Raw genomic sequence first — 27,366 nt, forward strand, 5'->3', positions numbered from 1 at the left:
TGCAGGCGCTTATAGGGCAAACCGACAGAGTTTGGAGGAGCTCTGGGGTAGAGATGGGGATGGCATTGAGAAATTTTCCTTGGTAATGAATAGAAAGAGATTCAAAATTATAATGCGGTGTCTTCGTTTTGACGACAGAAGTACCAGAACTCAGCGAAAAAAATATGACCGGCTTGCTGCGATTCGTGAGATATTTGAAAAATTTGTGCAAACCTGTCAAAAAAGCTATTGTCTAGGTCAAAATGTCACTATTGATGAAATGCTCCCAGGATTTCGTGGTAGATGTGGCTTTCGGCAATATATCCCATCTAAACCAAACAAATATGGGCTAAAAAATTTTTCCCTTGCTGACTCCAGGATTACTTATACCTACAATATGGAAGTTTATGCGGGGAAACAGCCAGCAGGTCTATATTGTGTAAGCAACACACCGAGTGAGGTGGTAAAGCGAATGGCTGAGCCTTTGTATGGTTCGGGGAGAAATATAACTGCAGATAACTGGTTTACTGATGTGGGTTTGATTGATTTTTTGAAATCCAAAAATATATCATATGTGGGTACTGTGCGAAAAAATAAAACACAATTGCCGCCACAGTTTATCAATGTGAAAGGGAGAGAACAATACCACAGTATGTTTGGATTTAGTGATGGGAAAGTTTTAGTGTCCCATGTCCCACGCAAGAACAAAAATGTTATTCTTGTATCCTCGCTTCATGATGATGATGCGATCGATCCTTAGTCTGAAGCACAAAATAAGCCGGAAATGATAACGTTTTACAACGAACCAAGGGTGGTGTAGACACTGCAGATCAGATGTGTGCTACTTTCAGCGTGTGCAGAAATGTCAGGCGCTGGCCAATGGTAATTTTTTTCACTATGCTAAATGTGGCAGGAATAAATTCTCAAGTTATTTACATAGGAAACCAGCTGGGATCACAGCGTAGAAGACTCTATCTAAAAACATTGGCTCATGAACTGGTCATTGCAGAGCTTCACAGAAGTGTGAAAACAATTGGAATACCCTCTAGCATGCAAATGCGGCTGAGAAAATTTTGCACAGAACATGAACGCGAAGAATCACCAGCTCCCCCACCACCCAAAAGACAGAGATGCAACACCTGCACTGTAGAAACAGGACTCAGGAGACTCTCAAATTATGCATGTAAAAATTGCAAAAATGCTATTTGCCTGTCTCATGCAGAAATGATCTGCAAATCATACTCATTGCTCTGAAAGTGTACTTTTACAGGTGAACCACTAACATCTGATAGTGACTGATTTTGAGTACAGTACTATTTCAGCAACCTTATAATTTTTTTGCTTATCTAAATTTTAGATTTACTAATAGTTTTTGAAGAAAACTGTCGGTTTTTTTTTGCAAGTAGCAAAATGTGTGCATATTGAAACATATTACTTTTCTGGTTAGTAAACATATTTTTTTCCACCTGATTATGTGTATTCTCATTTATTACATTCCTATTAAGGTAACTGATCACTTTTAGAGCACTGAAATAAAAAAAAAAAGGAAAATATAGCCAATTTTCTAGCCTGTGCCGGACAGGCGCAATGCCCCTAAACTCGTTATGAAACATATTGCCCCTGATGGAGGGTTAACAGGCTGAAATGGGGCCATGTACATGGACCTTTACAGGAATAACACTTTCAGCCTGGTAAGATAATTGTCAAGTGTAAATCTGAAGTAAAGAAAAAAAGATTTGTCTTTCTATGTTTCCATAGTTTCCCTTCTACACCGGACATGCGCAGTCTGTGCACTCCGCCACTGGCTCAGACGTACAGTCCCTGCAGCGTTTTTTTCTGAAGAGGTGACCTTACAGTGCCTGTTAAAATGATGGAATAAAAAAGGATAAACAAAGCCGTACGATACACGAGCAGACGTAGGACGATTTTCTACTCTTCTCAGTGTATGCACACTTTACCAGTATAAGCGGCAGCAGTTACATTGCTCGCTATGAGCAGGCTTTCTCATAGTTACCTGGATCCAATACGAGGCGAGGACCCCGGGACGGAAGTGCCACAGTGTTGTGGATGCACATGTTTCTTCTCCGGCATGGATGACATGGAGCTGCTGTTCGGCTGCTACGAGCAGATCCTGTTCGGATACCGAGTGGCCCCGGGCGGAGAGGTTTGTGCTCAGCTGTCACCTCGGATCTGGCTATTCTGTCCTCCCTGTGGTAGTAACGTGCAGTGTGTCCGGGTCATACTATGGACCCTGAGAGCAGCATGGAGCAGCCCCCATAACAGTGGTGATCCCAATCACCAAAGAGGGAGGGAGCAACCCCCCATAACAGTGGTGACCCCCAATCACCACAGAGGGAGGGAGCAGCCCCCATATCAGTGGTGACCCCTATCACCACGGAGGGAGGGAGCAGCCCCCATAGCAGTGGTGACCCCGATCACCACAGAGGGAGGGAGGGAGCAGTCCCCATAGCAGTGGTGACCCCGATCACCACAGAGGGAGGGAGCAGTCCCCATAGCAGTGGTGACCCCGATCACCACAGAGGGAGGGAGGGAGAGAGCAGTCCCCATAGCAGTGGTGACCCCGATCACCACAGAGGGAGGGAGGGAGCAGTCCCCATAGCAGTGGTGACTCCAATCACCACGGAGGGAGGGAGCAGCCCCCATAGCAGTGGTGACCCCAATCACCACGGAGGGAGGGAGCAGCCCCCATAGCAGTGGTGACCCCAATCACCACAGAGGGAGGAGGGAGCAGCCCCCATAGCAGTGGTGACCCCAATCACCACAGAGGGAGGAGGGAGCAGCCCCCATAGCAGTGGTGACCCCAATCACCACAGAGGGAGGAGGGAGCAGCCCCCATAGCAGTGGTGACCCCAATCACCACAGAGGGAGGAGGGAGCAGCCCCCATAGCAGTGGTGACCCCAATCACCACAGAGGGAGGAGGGAGCAGCCCCCATAGCAGTGGTGACCCCAATCACCACAGAGGGAGGAGGGAGCAGCCCCCATAGCAGTGGTGACCCCAATCACCACAGAGGGAGGAGGGAGCAGCCCCCATAGCAGTGGTGACCCCAATCACTGCAGCCTCACACAGCCTCTCTTCGGAGTGTCCAAATCCCAGGCTCCCCTCTGCACCCCCCTCTCCCAGAACCTTGTTGTGCCTCTGTGCCCCCCCTTCTGCTGCATTTTCTCTGCCACCACTGTGGCCCCCCCCCCTTCTGCTGCATTTTCTCTGCCACCACTGTGCCCCCCCCTTCTGCTGCATTTTCTCTGCCACCACTGTACCCCCCCTTCTGCTGCATTTTCTCTGCCACCACTGTGCCCCCCCTTCTGCTGCATTTTCTCTGCCACCACTGTGCCCCCCCCTTCTGCTGCATTTTCTCTGCCACCACTGCGCCCCCCCCTTCTGCTGCATTTTCTCTGCCACCACTGCCGCCCCCTTCTGCTGCATTTTCTCTGCCACCACTGCGCCCCCCCCTTCTGCTGCATTTTCTCTGCCACCACTGCGCCCCCCCTTCTGCTGCATTTTCTCTGCCACCACTGCGCCCCCCCTTCTGCTGCATTTTCTCTGCCACCACTGCGCCCCCCCTTCTGCTGCATTTACTCTCTGCCACCACTGTGCGCCCCCCCCCTTCTGCATTTACTCTCTGCCACCACTGTGCGCTCCCCCCCTTCTGCATTTACTCTCTGCCACCACTGTGCGCTCCCCCCCCTTTCTGCTGCATTTTCTCTCTGCCACCACTGTGCCCCCCCCTTCTGCTGCATTTTCTCTCTGCCACCACTGTGCCCCCCCCTTCTGCTGCATTTTCTCTCTGCCACCACTGTGTCCCCCCCCTTCTGCTGCATTTTCTCTCTGCCACCACTGTGCCCCCCCCTTCTGCTGCATTTTCTCTCTGCCACCACTGTGCCCCCCCCTTCTGCTGCATTTTCTCTCTGCCACCACTGTGCCCCCCCCTTCTGCTGCATTTTCTCTCTGCCACCACTGTGCCCCCCCCTTCTGCTGCATTTTCTCTCTGCCACCACTGTGCCCCCCCCTTCTGCTGCATTTTCTCTCTGCCACCACTGTGCCCCCCCCTTCTGCTGCATTTTCTCTCTGCCACCACTGTGCCCCCCCCTTCTGCTGCATTTTCTCTCCGCCACCACTGCGCCCCCCCTGCTGCATTTTCTCTCCGCCACCACTGCGTGCCCCCCTTCTGCTGCATTTTCTCTCTGCCACCACTGCACCTCCCCCTCCTTCTGCTGCATTTTCTCTCTGCTACCACTGTGCCCCCATAGCCTTGTCATACCTCAGTCTCAATGTTTGACTCTTTTCTTTGGTAATGGCTATACTTGGCGGTCCTACATTGTTATACCTGTTCCTTCCCTCTGCATGTAGCAATGGACAGCCACAGCCGATTTCACGAATCATTCCCACACAGCCTCCTTATCCGTGGTAGCTGCTAATAACCGATTTGTAGCCACTGGAAGCAAAGATGAAACAATCCGGATTTATGATATGAAGAAGAAGGTTGAACATGGAGCCTTGCTACATCACAATGGTACGTTAACTACTTCATTACTGGTCATTTTAAGCCTTAAAGAGGTTGTCCACTACTTTTACATTGAAAGCCTATCCTTAGGATAGGTCATCAATGTCTGGCCAGGGTCCGACACCCCTGCTGATCAGCTGTTGGCTGCGGCCAGAAGTACTCACTTGCAGAGCTGCTCCGTCTAATTTTAGTGGCTTCTGCATGGGGTACTGTCCACTACTAGGACAACTCCTTCTTGAACTAAATGTTTGGTCCCAATTAAAATAGTAAAGTTTATACTTCCCTCCCATGCTGGTGCCATTCGAGCGGTGTCAGCACTCGCGCTCCCGGGATCAGCTGCAGCCTGGATTTCCTCTTCATGATGAATTTGTCCGAAGGTGGAGACAGTGACTCCAGCGCTGATTGTGCACTGAGCACCACGTGTCATTCCACTGCATCACAGCCCTGGGACCATAAGTGCTGACACCACTGGAACGGAGCCGGCACTGGAGGTGAGTATAGGTTTGTTTATTTTATTGGGGCCAAACATTTACTTCAAGAAGGGGTTGTCCAAGTAGTGGACAGCCCCCTGAAGGACAAGTCAACACCATGTTCCATTTATGAATTCTCCTCCTGACAGAGGCCGCAGCCATTAGAGGATCCTGTTGCTATGAAGTCATTTATTTGGTCTACAATATCCACATAAAAGCCAGGGCCCAAGGTTCCTAGTAGCATTGCGCAGAGCATTCCACTGTTAGCTTGCCTTCTTCCCATAGTGCATTCCTTAGGATAGGTCATTGCGATCGGTGGCGGTCTGACTCCCAGCACCCCCACTGATCTGCTGTTATCGTCTCGTTAGATGTCCAGATGTGAACAGTGTACAGAATAGAACAGCACAGCGCTTTACCATTTATTGGCTGCTGCGGGTACTGTAGCTCAGCAGCTTTTATTTGAGAATACAAGCTGATCTGCAGTCTATTATACATGGCGGAGCTGTGCTCTTTCACGCTGTACAATGTTTTATCTGCCGGTTGATGGAGGTGATAGTAGCTGATAGATGGGTGGTGCCGGATGTTAGACTCCCCCTGATCTTATATTGCTGGTCTAACCACCTCAATATATAAGTAGCCGACATATTCTTTACCTTTTTTAAGTAAATTATGAAGTAGCTCTTGTGAAATCGGACCCCACAATTAGTCTTCACTCTCAATGTGCATCAGTGAGTTTTATGGACCTGTCATCCGTTTCGCTGGCCATTGTGGAGGTGCTCTAACCCCGTCATCTGACCATTACAATTTACAAACCAAAATCCCCATACTAAACGTGAAATCCTCTCTGAAAATTCACAGAACAGATTGGGAATGCCGTAGATTGAAGTTCCACAGCAGGCCCTCATTTCTTTATGGATTTTTTTACTTGCCTGTGGAAGGCTGATTATGTCCCCCACCCACAGGTATTCTGCAGGAAATTACTTTGTTTTTCTTAGCACATTTGTGTGTGACCTAGAGACAGATTGCCTACTGTAGGATAAACTATGAGGATCAGTAAGTGCATTGTGCGGAGTAGTTTCCAGAAACCTTTACTATTCAGAATTAGTGGATTTGAACATCCAGCAGATCTCATTAGGACTGTCTGTGCTCCCATATCCTTGACTGTTGAATTTTTAATACTCTAGCTAGTTCTGAAAACCATTGTGGGTATAAGCCACGCATTAGTGTCCTGTATTAATCGTGTTGGTCTGTGAATTGTACACACTTCAGTAAAATCTGCTCTGCTTCTGTGATTACAATAAATCTTCGGATGTGGTTTATAAATGGATGTAAAGTAGCTGTTACTGTTAGGGAGGGAACAATGCTTCTAATTTAATGGAATATTTAATATGCTCATGTAGGATGACTGGGCAGCCATAGCCTTAGATTTTTCTTCGCTGGGGTCTCTGATTAAACAGGGTGTGTTTTGACCATAAGGTCAGAAAATCACTTGGTCTAATTATTCCACTGTCTACCATGAAATAAAAACTTCTGTTCTACCTGAAGACTGTAGCTGATCAGGAGCTGCTGATTGGCTGCAGTGGTCACTTGACACAACAAATTACTTACAATAAAGTTACATGATCGCTGGGAAACACAGTAATGCTATAGTAGGAATGCTGCAAGTCCAGCAGGTAAGTATGCAGTTTTTTATTTTATTTTATAATGGACGGTGGAGCTTTTAGGGGAAGTCTAGTAGTTTCCATTCTCTTTAATGTATGCAGTCTCCCCCGTATGTTGGGAGATATAATAAATACTTGGCACTAGAGTTGACCGGATTGCTTTGCACAACCACGGTCCAGGTCAGTGCTCCCTGTGTAAAGGAACTGCGCCAGTTTCCCGATCTTTCCGCTTCCCCGGTGCTGGGTTTAATTCTCCAGCCTGGTGTGACGTCTGTGCAGAGGAGAGCTGACATCTCGCCATCTCGGCTAATCCTAAACCAAGATTAGGATTCCATAGGGTAAGGAAATGTTTGCAGCTCCTGTCCATAGCTGGAGACCACTGACCTACACTGTTGCACAAAAACGATCCACTGATATCTACTGGGCACTTGCCCAACGTTTTTTTTAGGCTGATTTTGGTCAGAAATATAACATTGTTTTGTCAATGCATGCTTTGTTGTCCCCAACCGTTTCTGTTGGATCTGTGTGGCCAACTTTGAAGGAGACCATTTTCTGTAGGTCCCCCTACTCATGAGATTCATCTTGTTCAGCCATCAGCTTTCTCCTGATTCTTCCATACACTTGAATGCTCGACTGTTTCAAAGGGAGATTAAAGAAAGTCTCTGCCAGACACCACTGATGGCGACTCATCACCCCTAAAAACAGAAGATCAGATAGAGTACCCTCTTATATATTTTTCTTCATAAGTCAATAGTATTATATCTTCTCAGAAATCTGCTTTCTCATTCTGGCCTGATCATTCTCAATTTCCTGGTGAGATGCGTTTTCAATGAAGATTGGTTTTCCCATTACAGAGATAGATGGCACTTACTGCTTATAAATGTCTATGGAGTTGGGAGGAACTGGAGAGGGACACAAACTTTCTGCTGCAGGTTCACCTGAGACTTTAGCAATGCCCACATCCTACTTTCCCCCAACATCATCTGTTGGAGTAGAATTTGGAGGCCCCATACACATTAGATGATTGGTCAGTCCTACCGAAATTGTGAAGTTTTAGTTTAATGTATATAAGGCAGATTTCTCCTGATCCTTCAATACACATGCATGCTGGTCTTAGCCAACCTTATCCCAAGGACAATGGATCCGGCTAGATGAAATCCAACTTGCCCAAATCGTCTTTCCTGCAGATTCTGCAGTCACAGAAGATGTTTTAGATATTCCTTCTGATAGGATATCGCCTTTATCCTTAATCACTTATCAGGTTCTTATTTTTTCCGGGACTTCAAGAAAAACTCTGCTCCTGAGACCAAAATAAAGTATAGTAATATCATGTAAGGCATTCCTTTATTACAATTTGATCAGATTTTTGCTGATGTTCTCATTTGGTTTCATGTGTGATGTGTGTATCCTTCTTGTTCACTAGGTAGTATCACGTGCTTGGAGTTCTTCGGCAATACACACCTATTAAGTGGAGCTGAGGATGGGTTGATGTGCGTGTGGAACACCAAAAAGTGGGAATGCCAGCAGACGTTCCGAGCTCACAAGTACGTTAAGAATTTGTGTTTGGTTTCCAGTAGTGACGTGCCGGTCATTCATCAAAACCTCCACACCCTGAATATCAGGCTGTCCAATTTCTGGAACCTGCTTGCAGTATTTAATTCTCTGGGCTGGGTTGCTTTCATTATTTGTGCCAGTTACTACAGGAGAATGAAATCCATGGAGCCGTATAAACATTAGGAAAGCTTGGCTGCAGTTGGGTTTCTCAGGTCAGAGAGCTGATGCCAGACATTAGGTGTTTGTCTCATTACAATGTCTGCTAGCGAGACAGCTGACATTAGTCTGTGTGTGGGGGACTGTAGATTAGACTAATGTGCTTAGGTTTTCTGCGTAACATAAAGATTGTTTTACTGATTTCACAAAACCCTGTCCTGAAGCTATAAAGAGTTGAGGTCAGCGGTTTCCAATGGTTTAAAGTAAAATGCTTTTTATTTCCCTGCAGGGGACATGTTTTGTCTCTTTCAATCCATCCATCCGGAAAACTAGCATTATCTGTCGGCACAGATAAAACCTTACGGTGAGTATGTCCTATGCAAAGTTGGAAGGCTATGTGATTCAGAAAGAGTAAAGCCTGACTGTATTGGACGTTCAGAGTTAGTTAAAGGGAATTTATTAGTAATAATAATTTTTATTTATATAGTGCCAACATATTCTGCGGCACTTAACAATTAAGTAGGGACATCAATTTATCAGTAATTTCAACCTGCCCCCCAAACAGCATACATGGGCATGTAGAACTTTGAAAGCTAAATCCATCGACACCTTTAATATCTTCTATTTGTTGCTACATTCCTAAGAATTTAGTGTTTTCATTTATATGCAAATGAGGCGTTAAGTGCTCTGGGCGTGACTTCACTTGCTGAGCTCTGCCCCCTCAGGTTGTTTCCTTGCCTAGCACCAGCCTCTTCCGCATGATTGATGGCTCACTCTGATATCCTTACCGGACGCCTATCATTAAAGTTAAAGATGCTGGTGTTAGAGCAGCATTTATCATGTTATGGAAAGTGATAAACGTTTGTAAAATACATCGGAGAGAATTTTCCAAGTCTCTGGTTTTAGAAGCCTGCTGGACAAAGATATTACTCCATTTACTCCAGATTGTCTGTACCACACAATGTCAAATCTACCCCAAGGAACATCATTCTCAGGTCATAGAGCTAAACTGAACCTTTTCTTTTCTATAGAACCTGGAACCTCGTAGAAGGTCGTTCTGCTTTTATTAAAAACATAAAGCAAAGTAAGTCCTTCATATCTTATTCACGTGATTCTTTCTGTTGTAGAGTGTACAAAACATTTAATGAAATTGATACTTTGGGCAATCAGTGCCACCGGGCCGCGGGGCCTCTGGTGTCCCCCGGGCCTCTGGAGGGGCTGTGTATGTATAAGTGGTTGACGTAGATGAGAGAGATTCTTACTGGGACTCCAGCACTACGCGATACTCTGCACTGCTCGATACTCAACCTAGCCGAGGTGCCTAGCACGCTCGCCCATCACTAATTATAAATAAAAAGCCCTATCATCCTTGTTGGTGTTGGATTACTCCAGCAGTGCAGCCCACCTAACGTGTTTTATCCAACTGGATCCAATATCTCCTGGAGGACTTCAGCCACGGGGCAGCAGCAGCTGTTGATTTTTGATGCCTACATAGGAGTTGTGCCCGTCACAACCCCTCCACCAGCTGAATGTAACCAGCACTTACCACTAGCCATCTATAGGGTATCACCCCAGCGTGCGCTCTGTTCCCCACATCTAGATTTCTTCAGACTGAATGGCGTGGCACTTGCCCCTTCTAAGCAGTGATGAATGGTGGATTTGAGAACCATGTCTTTGTATCACTGGAGCCTGTGGCAACAACACCGACTTATCACTTCTCATGTGGATTATGGTTTAATACTCCTTTATTTCTGCCTGCTTTTAGAAATATTGCAGCTCATATACATCTGTAGTTTATATATGTGTGGGTATAATGTGTATATATAATTGCCAGAGAGCAGCATATGTGACAGGCTGAGCCGAGACCACATTGTCTCCCCATGTGATAACTTGGAGTCCTAAATACTTTAGAAATCAGTAAAACGGATGCATGTGCGTGGTTTATACTTTACTGACATCTGAAACTCAGTTGAGGTTGGGATTTATGTTGAGGGAAATCTGTCACCAGGATTTTGCTTTCCCATTCGTTGGCAGCATAAACTAGTGACTCAGACCCTAATTCCAGTGCTGTATCACTTACTGGACGTCTTACAGTAGTCTTCATAAAATCTTGAGGACACAGTGCTCTGCTCATGCTGCAGCAGGGGAGGCAGCCACACATGAATGCCAGGACACAATGCTCTGCTCATGCTGCAGCAGGGGAGGCAGCCACACATGAACACCAGGACACAGTGCTCTGCTCATGCTGCAGCAGGGGAGGCAGCCACACATGAACACCAGGACACAGTGCTCTGCTCATGCTGCAGCAGGGGAGGCAGCCACACATGAACACCAGGACACAGTGCTCTGCTCATGCTGCAGCAGGGGAGGCAGCCACACATGAACACCAGGACACAGTGCTCTGCTCATGCTGCAGCAGGGGAGGCAGCCACACATGAACACCAGGACACAGTGCTCTGCTCATGCTGCAGCAGGGGAGGCAGCCACACATGAACGCCAGGACACAGTGCTCTGCTCATGCTGCAGCAGGGGAGGCAGCCACACATGAACACCAGGACACAGTGCTCTGCTCGTGCTGCAGCAGGGGAGGCAGCCACACATGAACACCAGGACACAGTGCTCTGCTTGTGCTGCAGCAGGGGAGGCAGCCACACATGAACGCCAGGACACAGTGCTCTGCTCGTGCTGCAGCAGGGGAGGCAGCCACACATGAACACCAGGATGCAGTGCTCTGCTCGTGCTGGAGCAGGGAGGCAGCCACACATGAACACCAAGACGCAGTGCTCTGCTCGTGCTGCAGCAGGGAGGCAGCCACACATGAACACCAGGACACAGTGCTCTGCTCGTGCTGCAGCAGGGGAGGCAGCCACACATGAACACCAGGACACAGTGCTCTGCTCGTGCTGCAGCAGGGGAGGCAGCCACACATGAACACCAGGACACAGTGCTCTGCTCGTGCTGCAGCAGGGAGGCAGCCACACATGAACACCAGGACACAATGCTCTGCTCGTGCTGCAGCAGGGAGGCAGCCACACATGAACGCCAGGACGCAATGCTCTGCTTGTGCTGGAGCAGGGAGGCAGCCACACATGGACGCAATGCTCTGCTCATGCTGGAGCAGGGAGGCAGCCACACATGAACACCAGGATGCAGTGCTCTGCTCGTGCTGGAGCAGGGAGGCAGCCACACATGAACACCAAGACGCAGTGCTCTGCTCGTGCTGCAGCAGGGAGGCAGCCACACATGAACACCAGGACGCAATGCTCTGCTCGTGCTGCGGCAGGGAGGCAGCTACACATGAATGCCGGGACACAATGCTCTGCTCGTGCTGCAGCAGATATATTCTGATTTTATGAAAACCTCTTTGCAACCAGTAAGTGACACCGCACTGGAAATCGGGGTCTCTGATTACTTTATTCTGATTTTAGATAAGACCGCATAAATGTGCGGAGCGATCCCCGTGTCCTACAATGCCTGTGATTACATCATCCAGTAATTGTTTTCACGTTCCGTATTCTACCCAGTAGACTAATAGATTCTACTATCGGGTTACTCCATTGTGACCGTTGTTGCATCCTGTGGTTACCTGTCATAGCACTATTCAAGGAAATAACAAGAACTGTCTGGTGACCTCTATCTGGATACCTGATACATGTATGGCTACGTGATTAAAGCAAAGTGCCTTGGCAATGTTTTGTTCAACCTTACGCGGGTCACACCTATTTGTCCAATTAGATTGGGGTCAGATGGAGTAGATATTTTTTGCAATGAATCGCTGCAAATATTTGTTAAAGTGGATTTTGGACTCAGCAAGTCAATAGGATTTTTCAGCTATGTGTTTGAGGTTTTATAACCCCTTCTGTATGTATTGTAAATGGTCATATTTCTTTTTTAGTGCAGACATAAAGTCCATGCAGATCTCCCATGTCTGAACTTGGCTTCATAATCAGGTGTCTCCAAAGTTAATTAGAAAATACCAACTTGTATAGTAATTCGAGAGGATCCAAATCAATATGAAGGCAATAAAGAGCGAGTCTTTGTCAGGACCTGTGATGAATGTCCCAGCTAGTCCCAGTCCTGGACTGTGATCCCGTCCTGCAATGTCGCCTTTCCCAATCATCCAGGTGTCCTCTAAACCTCCAGATCCTTGGTGTGCTTCATCATGTGCTGCTCTTGCTCTGATTAGTGTGATACCTTTTTAAGATGCACATTTTGGGCATGAGTGTGCAGGCTGGATGGTTATTAAATATTGATGAAATTAAAGGGGTTGTCCACGACTAGGACAACCCTTTCTTGATCAAAATGTTTGGCCCCAATAAAATAATAAAGCCTATACTCTCCCTCTGTGCCAGCACCGTTCCAGCGGAGTCAGAACTCGTGTTCCCGGGGCTGCTGTGCTGTTGATGTGGCGCCGGTGCCCAATCAGCGCTGGCATCACTATCCCCACCTTCGTACGAACTGAACCTGAAGAGGACGTCCGGGTTGCAGCTGATTTTCATTCCTCTTCATGCTCAATTCGCAGATTGGGCGCTGGTGTCACAACAGCACGGGAGCTCCGAGACCGTGAGTGCTGACACTGCAGGAATGGTGCCAGCACGGGAGGTGAGTATAGGCTTTATTATTTTATGGGCGCCAAGCGAGGGGCATGAACAGGGGTTGTCTAAGTAGCGGACAACTTCTTTAACTATGTTTTGTCCGTGCATCAGAAATAAAAACTCTGGCCTTGTGGTAACCAGGTAGGCGAGCTGGCTCTTTACTGGTGTACCGTGTAACTTTTCTGACTTTTCTTTTACAGATGCACATATAGTTCTGTGGTCTCCTAGCGGGGAGAAATATGTGGTGGTAATACATGACAAAGTGGATGTGTACATGCTTGAAACTGCATCAGTTATTGGTACAGTGAAGAACCCAAAGAGGATATCATCAGTCCGATTCATTACTGTAAGGCTGATTTATCACACAGCCTCCTTTATTCCCCAACTCATTACTTTTTCTGACAGTTTCTCTTTTTTCCTCTTATTATATTCTCTAAGTTAGGTCCAAAACTGTCTCCCCAATCTTCCATATAAATGTGTTTTGTCTGTATTGGGTGTTTTTTCTATATTGATCTGTAGATATTCTCACAACATTAAAAAGGATTGTTCATCCAAGGTGGTCATTCCTTATTCTTTCTGACTGCAGACATTTGTGGACAATTAGGCTTTGTGCCCATGTAGCAGATTTGATGCAGAGCGTTTTTGCCTCTGTCTGGCAGAAAAAAACGCATGCAGATTTACATGCGTTTTTTCTGCCAGAGAAGCGTTCTTCACATGCATTTTCGCATGCGTTTTTCAAGCACTTTTCCAAGCGATTTTGAGCATCACTTGGAAAAGTGCTTGACAAGTTGGTCACACAATATAAATCCATGCAACCGGCATGGATCTATATTGTGTGACCAACTTAGATGCTTTAAATGCAGCATCTATAGTAAATGAAAACATTTTTTTTAAAAAAAAAAGTTAAAAATAAAAAAAAACTGTATACTCACCTCTCCTCGGCGTCCCGCGGTGTACTGGCAGGACCTGCGGTGACGTCATTTAGTCTGCTGATGGTCACGCGACCGCTGACGTCAGCGGTCAGGTGATGGTCGCGTGACCATCAGCTGACTAAATGACGTCACCTCAGGTCCTGCAAGTACACCGCGGGACGCCGAGGAGAGAGGACGCCGCCGGGAGGAGACCGGAGAGATGAGTATACAGGGTTTTTTATATTTCTTTTTTTCACCGCGTGGTAGCCGGGATGAAGTGGCGTTGCAGTCTCCTCTTCATCCCAGGTACCACACGCACCGCGATTACGCTGCATATTCGCAGCCATTGAATTTAATTGAAATGCAGCAAATCCACATATACCTGCGGCTTTGCTGCGTTTCAATGTTCCTCAATGGCCGCGAATTTGCGGCGTAATTGCGGTAGAAATGGTCATGCTGCGTTTTGCAACACAATGCGAATTCGGTGCGCTAATTAGCGCATCATGTGCACAGCACATCCGAATTCACATTGCTTTGCATGGCAGACTGTTTTACAAGCGTTTCCGCGGCCGTAAAAACGCTACAAAAACGCTGCGTGGGCACATGGCCTTAGGCTACCACCGCATTACATTGTCGGCGGGTGCCTCCCACTATTGTCTAATGTGAATGGCCAGTTTAAAAGTGTTACTGCTTGGAAGTAGGCATCTTTTAGTCAGTAGCTTATGGAAAAACCATGTTGCAATGTCTGACTGATCAGTGCTATTGTGTAAAGCTGCATTCACATGTCCGTGCTTCATGGTTTGTGTACGGACAGTGATTTCTGAACTGTCTGCAGGCTTTCCCAGATATGCCTCATATGAGACCTGCGTCAAGTCCAGGAAATCATAGTGCATACACAGAAATGCAGCTCATTCTTAATATTCAACATATTCAAATAGCATGTCAGGTAATCTCTGCCTTGGATATGTATTCTGATTTTATGGAAAGAGAATCGTTCACCATGAAACGGTTACAATGTTTGTATCCTTATTGAATGCCTCCTGAAGCCAAACAAGACGGTGTAACTTGTCCCTAATTCTTACTCCCCAGGATACACTCCTAGCCGTGGCTGGAGATGACGAACTTATCAGACTATATGACACAGACTCCCAAAAATGCCTATGCGAGTTTAAGGCTCATGAAACCAGGTAAGCTTGATTCTTTTTTTTTTTATCTCTGTACACACGATGCTGAGTTCCTCAATAATACTTTTGTTTCCTTATTTCTAGAGTGAAAAGTCTCTACTCCTTTGACTATAAAGGGTCTCAGATTCTTGTGTCTTCATCAAGTGATGGTTATGTGAAGATGTGGAGATTAGACTTAAAGAAGGTGAGAAAGACACAAGTACACATTTTTGATCCATCTAATATACAATGTGCCCGATTCATCAAAGCTTTGACACCAGAATTGTGGCGTAAAAACGTTGAAAATTCACCAAATTTTGGCACACCTCAGAGTTGTGCCAAAATTTTGCGACTTTTGTCAATTTTATGCCAGTTTCTCTTGGCTCCCAACAAAATGGATGGAGATGGGGTGGGACGGTGGCAGGCCTGGGACCCCACAGCTCTTCTAATTCATGGCGAGCTGTGACATTCCCTACACCAGAAATCACATTCCAGTACTTGACTGGAGGGAGACTTCCATCGCTGCGCATGCCACCCGTCAGACACTCAGGATTCATGAACCGGCAGCATCTGACTCCAGCACGCCCCATTATCAAGACTGGCATGAACAACGCCGGTCTTGATGTATTTGACCCAATGTGTGTTATGCAGTGCTTTGAGCGCATGAGAAGAGATTTGTTTCGCTGGAGAATGAGGCTTCTTCAGGTCACTTGTGCATGTTGGGCTCTTACAGTGTACACGAATGACAAAAATTATTTTCAGGTTTAGCTTCAAATTCTCAATAGCTTTGTAGCTGCTCCCAAACATTAACACTAAGTTTGTGGAGTGCTATAGGGTAATTGGATCTTGTCTAATTGCAGTTCTCTTGCAGACTGCAGCAGCTTTTCTTTCTGTTTTTCTCTTTTTGCTGCTTTTGTTACCCCTGACCTTCCAGGCATGATGCAGAGAATCAGTCACCACCTGCACCATGTCTCCTGTTTGGGGAAAGCGTGTCATCTGATTGTGTGTAGTGTTTGGCTTTATTTCAGAACCACCTTTTAAGTGTTTTGGCAAACTAACAGAGATGTTCTAACTTTGCCAAATAAGGAGTCTTGCAGCTGTTCAGCCAACTACTTTAATGTGTGTGGCCAGCCTGGGGTCTGTTCAGTGCTTCTTGCACACGAAAAACGTAGATTGCTGGCAGGAAAACCACGCTTACATTATAAATATCGATCGTTTTTTTTTATGCAGTTTTTATGCACTCAGTTGGATAAAAAAAAACAAAATTGAGATGTTGAGGTTTTATGAAAATGCTCAAAAAAGGAAGAAAAATAAAAGGTACCATGTAAATGAGATTTTGGAAATCTTTTATTTTGCTATAAAACACTGCATATCTTTTACCCCGAACAAAAAATGCAGCAAAAACACTACATGTGAAAAAGCCATTAGACCTCCAAATCCCCTGCATAGACATAGACTTACACGATATTATGCAGCGTATTTGCAGCTCTGTATAAGAAAAGATAACTCCCCACAGTGGCGTCCTATTCACATTATGCACCTGACAATAAAATGAGAATGAAAGAATGAGATTCACTTTAAAGCTGTTGTCACAAAACTGACAATTATCACCCGTCCCCACCTTCGAGCCCCCCACTGATCATTAGAACTGGTGTCACCAGCACTCCATGAGTGACAGTCGAGCATGCACTCTACCTCTCCATTCGAGGTCCAGTGGGGAGAGTGCTGCGCCGCATTACCTGGGCCTCCGTTGTATGGACACCTTATTCTGGCCTGCATTGCTCACCTATTTACTTTTCCAAGGGCCTCTCCTGCCATTCTGCCTTTGTACGTCACTTTCTGATTCTTTACCTACTGACAATGGCAAGAATTAAATCCGGCCATATACATAGGAGAGATGGCAGACTTCCAAATAAACATTCAGCTGATCTATCCTAACTCCTCCATAAACATGAGCACTCGGCCGAGCATTTATCTGTTCTCAATGGAGAAATAGGAGAAAGCCACTACCAGGAGATTATCGCCCTAGAACACAAAGGGGTTGGCCATTGAAAGTCCTACAGCCCGGTCCTTCTCTCCCCCAACATCATCTGTAAGGCTACAGTCAGGAGGCCCACATATACAGTACAGACCAAAAGTTTGGACACACCTTCTCATTTAAAGCTTTTTCTGTATTTTCATGACTATGAAAATTGTACATTCACACTGAAGGCATCAAAACTATGAATTAACACATATGGAATTATATACTTAACAAAAAAGTGTGAAACAACCGAAAATATGTCTTATATTCTAGGTTCTTCAAAGTAGCCACCTTTTGCTTTGATGACTGCTTTGCACACTCTTGGCATTCTCTTGATGAGCTTCAAGAGGTAGTCACCGGAAATGGTCTTCCAACAATCTTGAAGGAGTTCCCAGAGATGCTTAGCACTTGTTGGCCCTTTTTGCTTTCACTCTGCGGTCCAGCTCACCCCAAACCTTCTCGATTTGGTTCAGGTCTGGTGACTGTGGGGGCCAGGTCATCTGGCGTAGCACCCCATCACTCTCCTTCTTGGTCAAATAGCCCTTACACAGCCTGGAGGTGTGTTTGGGGTCATTGTCCTGTTGAAAAATAAATGATGGTCCAACTAAACGCAAACCGGATGGAATAGCATGCCACTGCAACATGCTGTGGTAGTCATGCTGGTTCAGTATGCCTTCAATTTTGAATAAATCCCCAACAGTGTCACCAGCAAAGCACCATCACACCTCCTCCTCCATGCTTCACAGTGGGAACCAGGCATGTAGAGTCCATCCGTTCACCTTTTCTGCGTCGCACAAAGACACGTTGGTTGGAACCAAGGATCTCCAATTTGGACTCATCAGACTAAAGCACAGATTTCCACTGGTCTAATGTCCATTCCTTGTGTTCTTTAGCCCAAACAAGTCTCTTCTGCTTGTTGCTTGTCCTTAGCAGTGGTTTCCTAGCAGCTATTTTACCATGAAGGCCTGCTGCACAAAGTCTCCTCTTAACAGTTGCTGTAGAGATGTGTCTGCTGCTAGAACTCTGTGTGGCATTGACCTGGTCTCTAATCTGAGCTGCTGTTAACCTGCGATTTCTGAGGCTGGTGACTCGGATAAACTTATCCTCAGAAGCAGAGGTGACTCTTGGTCTTCCTTTCCTGGGGCGGTCCTCATGTGAGCCCGTTTCTTTGTAGCGCTTGATGGTTTTTGCAACTGCACTTGGGGACACTTTCAAAGTTTTCCCAATTTTTCAGACTGACTGACCTTCATTTCTTAAAGTAATGATGGCCACTTGTTTTTCTTTACTTGGCTGCCTTTTTCTTGCCATAATACAAATTCTAACAGTCTATTCAGTAGGACTATCAGCTGTGTATCCACCAGACTTCTGCACAACACAACTGATGGTCCCAACCCCATTTATAAGGCAAGAAATCCCACTTATTAAACCTGACAGGGCACACCTGTGAAGTGAAAACCATTTCCGGTGACTACCTCTTGAAGCTCATCAAGAGAATGCCAAGAGTGTGCAAAGCAGTCATCAAAGCAAAAGGTGGCTACTTTGAAGAACCTAGAATATAAGACATATTTTCGGTTGTTTCACACTTTTTTGTTAAGTATATAATTCCACATGTGTTAATTCATAGTTTTGATGCCTTCAGTGTGAATATACAATTTTCATAGTCATGAAAATACAGAAAAATCTTTAAATGAGAAGGTGTGTCCAAACTTTTGGTCTGTACTGTATATCTGATAATCAGCGAGGCCACCAAAATCAGTGGCTTCAGCCAACTTTATGGGAACTAAAACTGTCAGATTACTGTTCAGAATAAACTTGTGTGTACATGAGAATTAACATTATTTCTGGCCATTGTATGACTTTTTATTCTGCTTTTTAGGGCTTGTTGACATGCTTATAAATGAGACAAAACATCAGTGCAGGAGACAAAAAAAAGACCGATAAGTGGAGAAAGCATATATTTCTGATAGCATATATATTGTGTATATATATATAGGTCTCATCTTCAACTGCTGTGTTGTAAAACTTTTGACATGTCATTGTGACATGTCAGAAGCTTTTATTAGTGAGGATCCAGGTACAGAAACCCCTATAGATCCCTTAAACTATATGGTTGTTGTTGGCATGGAGCTCAACCCAGTGAGAAACCTTTTTCTTTCTTGGCATCAGCAGTTGCTGTCAATAACTTGCTGACCAGTCACCACTAGGGGGATTCATACAGCTGGACTGCAAGTGGAGCTGGTGTCCTATGCCCTGAGCTCCCTCTAGTTGTGGATAATGGTGCACCGTGGGAAAAGAAAACAGTTGAAAAAATATATATTTAAAAAGGTATGAATATGTATGTATATAAATGCTATTCATTTTTTTATTTTCTTTATATGCAGATGAACTCTGAGCCTACATTGCTTTCCGAAGTGTGCACGTCTGCCAGGCTTACATGCCTTTCCGTATGGCATCCCGGAGCCAGTGATAACAAAAGAAACAAGTCAGACCCTGAAACCTCTGGTGAGAAGACACTTTGTTCCGTCATGCCTTATTGTCACTGGATTGTGTGCTGTTATATCTGGAGAATTCTTTTTTTGAAGTTAGGCATTGTTTTATTTTGTTTTTTTATACTTTCTTTACTTTCTCGTTCAAGTATAATGACACATTAAGAGTTTTTTTTTCAGTGTTTCCCAGTAGCTTTTGTATCATTATGGACCCTGGTGGGTAAAGTAGCGCTTCCTGTTTTGCTGTGGTCAGGGACTCGGGGGGCAGTTATTGGCCCCCTGTGACCTGATGCGTCTGGCTGTCCCCTCATGCAGCTGTGCGTCCTGCTCATCACAGGAAAAGTCAGCTCCACATATCACAGACATCTAACTAGTGGTGGAGTGGGGGGAGTTATGCTGAATAAGCTTTTTATACAGTGAATATTTGGTTTAAATGTTTGGTTTGATTTTTTTTTTTTTAAGAACAAGTATCAGGATGTCCAAAAAAGAAGAGAAAAGTCCCCAAGGAACAAACAGAGGAAACGAGCACAGAGCAACAAAGCGAGGACCAGACGCTGCAGAAGAAGAAGCAGCGTACAGAGAAACTAAAAAAACTCAAAAAGAAGCAAAATAAGGACTAAGCTTCACATCTGACTAAATAGGTTTTATCTCTTTTGAAATACTGGCAATACAGTCAATCATATAATACACAAGTAAAATATATTTTCTAACAAATGACATTATTTCTTTAATCCTTCAATGTTCCAGCCGGTATTGATATTCTGCTCACAAACCTTTCCTATACAAATAGACCATTTACTCTGCACGGCAGTGCGGTATAGTCCAAGCATCAATCATGTAGAAACCATCCAGATAATGTGCGTTATGGTTCTTACAATAGTTACTTTTCGTTGTATTTATTTGTATCTTCTAGTGCTTCTCACTGTGTGCTATACGCCATGGCTGCTTGTATCTAGCTGATGATGGATATAGAATTAAAGGGGTTATCCAGCACTTCCACATTGAGAAGTGAGAGGCACTGCTAAGGCCAGGATTACACATCTGTGTTTCTCGTTCCCGACAGCCATATACATGTGATAATAGAAATACTTTCAGACCTGTTCATCAGTGGTTGTGTTATGGTGTAACTGCACCTTCAGGTATTTTTCAGAATGAGCTATCTTGTATGTACACGAGGAATAACACTATATTTTTGGTGATTATGTCTTGTATCTAACATTATTTTGCCGTTTTCCACTTGTGATGTTCTAGTCACTAGAAGCCTCAGCAGCGCCTGTGTGTCTCTATTTTCCTCCACCTTCGTCCCCTCACTTACTATTTGACTCTCATAGGCATCAGACTTAATGTAATTCCTCGCTGAAGGGATTTGTAGACCGATTTGAGAGAGAATGATTAGTGTAAGAGGGAAAAAGCGACTGATTAGTGGAGGGAGGAGAGGCATTTTTCTCTAGTATATGATACACTTAAATGTAGGTATAGTACATAGATTGTTATCTGACCACAGGGCGTTATGTCAGTGGCGCTGCTCTCCTCCTGATGTGGGCAGCACCAGGGCATAGTGTTCTGAATAATCCGCTGCTAGAAAGTAAATATTGTGTAGTCAGAAGAATCCATTGACTATACCTGTTGATATAATAGGTCACTATTTCACTGCAACACATTGATACCTCATGGTGAATATTGACGCGTAGCTCTCAAGTGAATCAGAATTAAAATCCGATTTCTTTTTGATACTTGTTGGGTGAAGCTGTAGGGCAAAACAGTCTGTACGTGTTATGCACATTTGGCAGAGAGGACTCCCCGACATTCACTTATCAGTATTTTCCTCCTCTGACTCTTCACAGTTCTCTTTCTCGATGAATGATGCCTGGCTGTCCCTTTTGGGTGCATCCTTTTCCCTCTTTCCCAGGCTATACCTGGTTACACCATTCTCTGTAGTTTCCCAGTATGCCAGGGTCCAGCAGGTACTGCGCACTCTCCCTCCTGTCCTCACTATGCCAGGGTCCAGCAGGTACTGCGCACTCTCCCTCCTGTCCTCACCATGCCAGGGTCCAGCAGGTACTGCGCACTCTCCCTCCTGTCCTCACTATGCCAGGGTCCAGCAGGTACTGCGCACTCTCCCTCCAGTCCTCACCGTGCCAGGGTCCAGCAGGTACTGCGCACTCTCCCTCCTGTCCTCACTGTGCCAGGGTCCGGCAGGTACTGCGCACTCTCCCTCCAGTCCTCACCATGCCAGGGTCCAGCAGGTACTGCGCACTCTCCCTCCTGTCCTCACTGTGCCAGGGTCCGGCAGGTACTGCGCACTCTCCCTCCAGTCCTCACCATGCCAGGGTCCAGCAGGTACTGCGCACTCTCCCTCCTGTCCTCACTGTGCCAGGGTCCGGCAGGTACTGCGCACTCTCCCTCCAGTCCTCACCATGCCAGGGTCCAGCAGGTACTGCGCACTCTCCCTCCAGTCCTCACCGTGCCAGGGTCCAGCAGGTACTGCGCACTCTCCCTCCTGTCCTCACTGTGCCAGGGTCCGGCAGGTACTGCGCACTCTCCCTCCAGTCCTCACCATGCCAGGGTCCGGCAGGTACTGGGCACTCTCCCTCCAGTCCTCACCATGCCAGGGTCCGGCAGGTACTGCGCACTCTCCCTCCAGTCCTCACCATGCCAGGGTCCGGCAGGTACTGCGCACTCTCCCTCCAGTCCTCACCATGCCAGGGTCCGGCAGGTACTGCGCACTCTCCCTCCAGTCCTCACCATGCCAGGGTCCGGCAGGTACTGCGCACTCTCCCTCCAGTCCTCACCATGCCAGGGTCCGGCAGGTACTGCGCACTCTCCCTCCAGTCCTCACTGCTAACATTGAGCGTCATTAATCTACAGGCACAGCAACATCACCAGCAGCAGATGCTATTGCACATGTCACCACCTCCTCATGCTCATTAAGTCCTGCTCCTGGCACTTGTAACCAGCATCGGCCTCCAGCATTAATATTGACTATGTGTATTACTGGGCTTCAGCCAAACATGGCGGTATAATGCAGAATAGTATATCTTTGCTCACCACAACAACAGACACCAGTCTTGAAGTGTAAATGACATGCTTTTAGGCCTTATGCACACAGGCATATTTTAATGTATGCTCCCCTTTAGGAAATTGTTAACAGTGGCTGCAGACATCAAAGCCAGTATACCCTACAAGACTGCAGGTATCACAGCCAAGGTACCTCATAAGATGTCTGCAACCAGTGCTTGCAGATGTCAATAGCCGTGTACCCCACGAGACGTCTGCAGCTAGTGATTGACTGCAGACGTCACAGCCAGGGTACCCTACAAAATGTCTGCAGGCATTGTAAATATAATACTAGTGAGGATTCAGGAATGCAGCACTGGAACCGAGGGGAAGTATATACTATTAAGGGCTCATGCTCATCTGCGAGAAAAACAGACGAGTGCAAGCCGATAAAAAAAATCTGATTGGTCAGAGTGCAAATGTTAATCTGAGTCCCTGCTCATCTGCAGTTTATCTCCCCCGCCCCCCCTCGGATCGGACTGAGGATAAAATTGCAGCATGCTACGATTTGCTTCATATCGGACAAAACTCGCCAATTCTAAACAATGGGTGCGATTAAAAAAAAATCAGACAGCACTCAGACTATGCGAGTGCCATCCAATTTTTACACACCCATCTCCTTGAAAACCCGACATTTCATCTGCCGTGTACTGTAAAATCACAGCATAATAAGTCCGAATAGAATAGAGAATAGATGTCACTGACCTTTTTATATCTAATTAGTACAGTTTGTGGCTTACTGTACATGCATTTAATTAATAAATACACTTCTGTAAAAAATGGCATGGGGCTCCTCCTGCATGTTATTAACCATCAGAGGGAAAGCAGACAGCTGGGGGCTGATGATTATAGTCTGGGAAGGGGGTAATACGCATGTTGCTTCCCAGGCTATTAATATCAACTCACAGCGGGTATAATTAGCCTTTACTGGTTATTAAAATGCGGGGCCTCCTATAATTAATAACCAGCAAAGGCTAGGCAGTCAGCTGCGGGCTGGTAACAGCCTAGGAAGGGGGCCATGAATATTGGCTACAAACAGCAGCCCTCAGCCGCCCCAGAAGTGGCGCATCAATAAGATGCCACAAATCTGGCACTTAGCCTCCTCTCTTCCCACTTGCCCTGGTGTGGTGGCAAGTGGGGTAATAGGGTTGGAGTTGATGTCAGCTTTGAATTGGCAGCTGACATCAAGCCTAGAGGTTAGTAATGGAGAGGTGTCTATAAGACGCCCCCCATTACTAACCCCATAGTAAAATTGTTAAAAAAACAAACAAAAACAGAATAAAGTCCTTTATTTCAAATAATGACACCGACTCCTCTATTGAATTAAACATAAATAAACCTTATACTCCCCTTGAAGCCCATGTCCCTTGTCAAAAACATAAAATGATAAAGCAACATACTCCTCTCCTGTCCCTGACTTGAAGAGAATAATCCCATTTGTCCATAGACTACTCTAGCTCTGCTACATCTACTTGGCATGCTGAACACTGGCATGATGCGAGCGTTCAGCCTGTCAGGCAGCAGAGGCACTGAGCTGCGAGTGCTCGCGCAGCTCAGTGCTCGCGCAGCTCAGTGCTCGCGCAGCTCAGTGCTCGCGCAGCTCAGTGCTTGCGCAGCTCAGTGCTCGCGCAGCTCAGTGCTCGCGCAGCTCAGTGCTTGCGCAGCTCAGTGCTTGCGCAGCTCAGTGCTCCCGCAGCTCAGTGCTCCCGCAGCTCAGTGCTCCCGCAGCTCAGTGCTTCGCGGTGAAGTGATAAAGTTGAGCGGAGTTCATGCCCAATGAACTAATAGCCTGAGAAGCAACATGGGTATTACCCTCTTCCCAGGCTATAAACATCAGCCACAACTGTCTGCTTTCCCTCTGATGGTTAATAAAATGTTCAGAAATTATTACTAAATTACATGTACAGTAAGCTACACACGCAAAGCAATGATTATATATCTCCCTCACATATTTCTATCTGCTTGTTTCTCGTCCCACTTTTCAGGAACGATCTCGGACTGTTTTTTTTTTTTTTCTTTATGGTGATGGGTATGAGCCGTGCTTGTCTTAATTGTACTGCTGCCTCTGTGCAGCATTTTACTTAACGTGAACAACCCCTTTAAGACCGGACTGGAATGGTGTCTTCATCTACATCAATGTTTACATAAGAGAATCGATGGTATTAGATTCATATAAGATTTTATCTCACAAGTCGCATGATAGTGTATACTATTGCTGGTGGTCTCTACCCTCTGGCACCCTGTCTGGAGTCATCAGATGTACATTTTAATATCAGACAGAAAACAAATTGTAATGATGCAAACATTGGCATGGATTTTCAAAGTAAGCACACCAATTTCATCAGGTTTTTGAAATTCATTAACCCCTTTACCTCCTAGGGTGGTTTGCACGTTAATGACCAGGCCAAGTTTTACAATTCTGACCACTGTCACTTTACTTGTACTTGATGATGGTGGTAAAATTTCTTTGATATCGCTTGCATTTATTTGTGAAAAAATTGGAAATTTGGCGAAAATGTTGCAATTTTCAAATTTTGAATTGTCATGCCCTTAAATCAGAGAGATATGTCACACAAAATACATCAGTACAATTTTGGAACCAAAATGTTTTTTTGTTAGGAATTTATAAGGGTTAAAAGTCGACCAGCGATTTCTCATTTTTCCAACAAAATTTACAAAACCATTTTTTTAGGGACCACATCACATTTGAAGTGACTTTGAGGGGCCTTTATGACAGAAAATACCCAAAAGTGACACCATTCTAAAAACTGCACCCCTCCCCCAAGGTGATCAAAACCACATTCAAGAAGCTTATTAACCCTTCAGGTGCTTCACAGAAATTTTTGGAATGTGGAAAAAAAAAATTAACATTTTAACTTTTTTCACAAAAATGTTACTTTAGACCCAATTTTTTAAATTTTTCAAAGGTAACAGGAAAAAATGGACCCCAAAATTTGTTGTGCAATTTCTCCTGAGCACACAAATACCCCATATGTGGGAGAAAACCCCTGTTTGGGCTCACAGCAGGGTTTGGAAGGGAAGGAGCGCCATTTGACTTTTTGAATGTAAAATTTGCACGAATAATTTACCAGCTCCATGTTGCGTTTGGAGAGCCCTTGCTGTGCCTAAACAGTGGAAACCCCCCACAAGTGACACCAATTTGGAAACTAGACCCCTCAAGGAACTTATCTATATGTCTGTTGAGCACCCTGAACCCGCAGGTGCTTCACAGAAGTTTATAACATGGAGCCGTGAAAATAAAAAAATCTAACTTTTTCCACAAGGGCCAAGAAAAGCCGGTATACCGCCGAAACAAGCGTCGGGGATCTTGTCCTGCGTTATGTCAGTAGTGTTTGAAAGGGAATCACAAAATCTAACAGAATAGCGCAGTGGTAATGCATGCAGCAGCGGTGCTTATAATGTGTACTAGCACAGCCGCTGCGAGCGTATGTTACTAGCTATAGCGATCAGCTGTGCGTGTCGGGCACGCTGACCGCATGTGAGAGTACCGGAGTCAGAGATGCATGGAGTCCTCCGGTAACATGGATCACCCCTTGCCCTGACAGATCATTACAGCCCAGCCCTCCTCAGCCGGATGACAGTCATACCCTCCAGCGGCGTTCAGCTGTGTCAGGTTAGACACGCTGTCAGACGCATGTTGTATGGGGCAGTGTGGATACATCGCACAACCTGCTATTGTAGAGGCTTATGCTGCCTATTCTATTAATGCAATTATCAACTTATTCATATATTTGCTATACTAGCACCTATACGATCTATGTGCTTTGGCTGGGGACTGATTAATGTGAATAGGGACTTCATTTAATGAACTATTACAGGTCCTATGTATTTGATGACAGACCTGTTATTGTCATCCATGTCTGTCATAATTTGGGGGCAAATTTTATATGGTTTGTTGTCCTATGAGATTCACATGCATTAATTTTTGATATACAGTAATTTTGATAGACACAGTCCTTATTATTTACCAACTGGGCAATATTGTGTATAATATACAGCCATAACCCATCTAACTAAGGGACTGGGTTAGGCATTGCCAAATAATAATCTCAACACACTACGCAACCGGGAATACTTGTGGGTGCTGTCTGAATACTATCCAGACGGTTACCTTATATGCATCTGTAGATGCATGAGAATAATTTTACTAATTTTAATAGTTTTTCCAATAAAGATTACATTTTATATATTCACACCTTTTTTCTTTTTCCTTTCCTAAAATTTGCTTTATTCTTCTGGTCAGTACTTTTACAGCGGTACCACATTTTTTATGTTTTTGGTGCTTTTACACAATAAAAGCTATTTTATAGAAAAAAATAGAAATTAATCCTACTGGTAATTGTATTTCCAGAAGTCCATCATGACAGCACGAGAGGAGGTAAGTCCTATTCATCTAGGGACAGCAAACAGAGAGGTTTAAAAGACCCTCCCCTTCCATCTCACCCTCAGTGTTTGTTCCAATCACCACACCAGAATGGATGCAACTCAATTTTATTAAATGTTTTACCATAATGTTACTTCAAATAGGTATTTACAGATTAGGGGAGGGAATATAATGCTGCTGTCATGATGGACTCCTGGAAATACAATTACCGGTAGGACTAATTTCTATTTTCCTAGGACTTCCCTCATGACAGCACGATAGGAGAAATACCAACTAAATGGCTTCTCAGGGTGGGACCACTGCCTGAAGGACCTTACGACCAAAGGCAAATTGCTGGCCTGATAGCACATTTAGCTTGTAGTGCTTACAAAATGTGGATAGG

At 45.4% G+C, this 27,366-nt stretch overlaps 1 protein-coding gene across 1 annotated transcript; it reads left to right on the forward strand.

Moving 5' to 3' along the window:
- The first annotated feature begins 1,954 nt into the window (after positions 1 to 1,954).
- PAK1IP1 (PAK1 interacting protein 1) lies at positions 1,955 to 26,789 on the forward strand. Its single transcript, XM_073678762.1, has 10 exons — positions 1,955 to 2,143; positions 4,350 to 4,512; positions 8,058 to 8,178; positions 8,634 to 8,708; positions 9,376 to 9,428; positions 13,140 to 13,285; positions 14,940 to 15,037; positions 15,119 to 15,218; positions 19,418 to 19,538; positions 19,985 to 26,789. Exons 1-10 carry the CDS (start codon positions 1,970 to 1,972, stop codon positions 20,140 to 20,142), a joined length of 1,209 nt encoding a protein of 402 aa, XP_073534863.1. The 5' UTR covers positions 1,955 to 1,969; the 3' UTR covers positions 20,143 to 26,789.
- The last annotated feature ends 577 nt before the right edge of the window (positions 26,790 to 27,366 follow it).

The sequence above is a fragment of the Phyllobates terribilis genome, unplaced genomic scaffold, assembly GCF_046119375.1.
Source record: "Phyllobates terribilis strain yellow unplaced genomic scaffold, ASM4611937v1 Scaffold_4__5_contigs__length_816908805, whole genome shotgun sequence".
NCBI lineage: Eukaryota > Metazoa > Chordata > Amphibia > Anura > Dendrobatidae > Phyllobates > Phyllobates terribilis.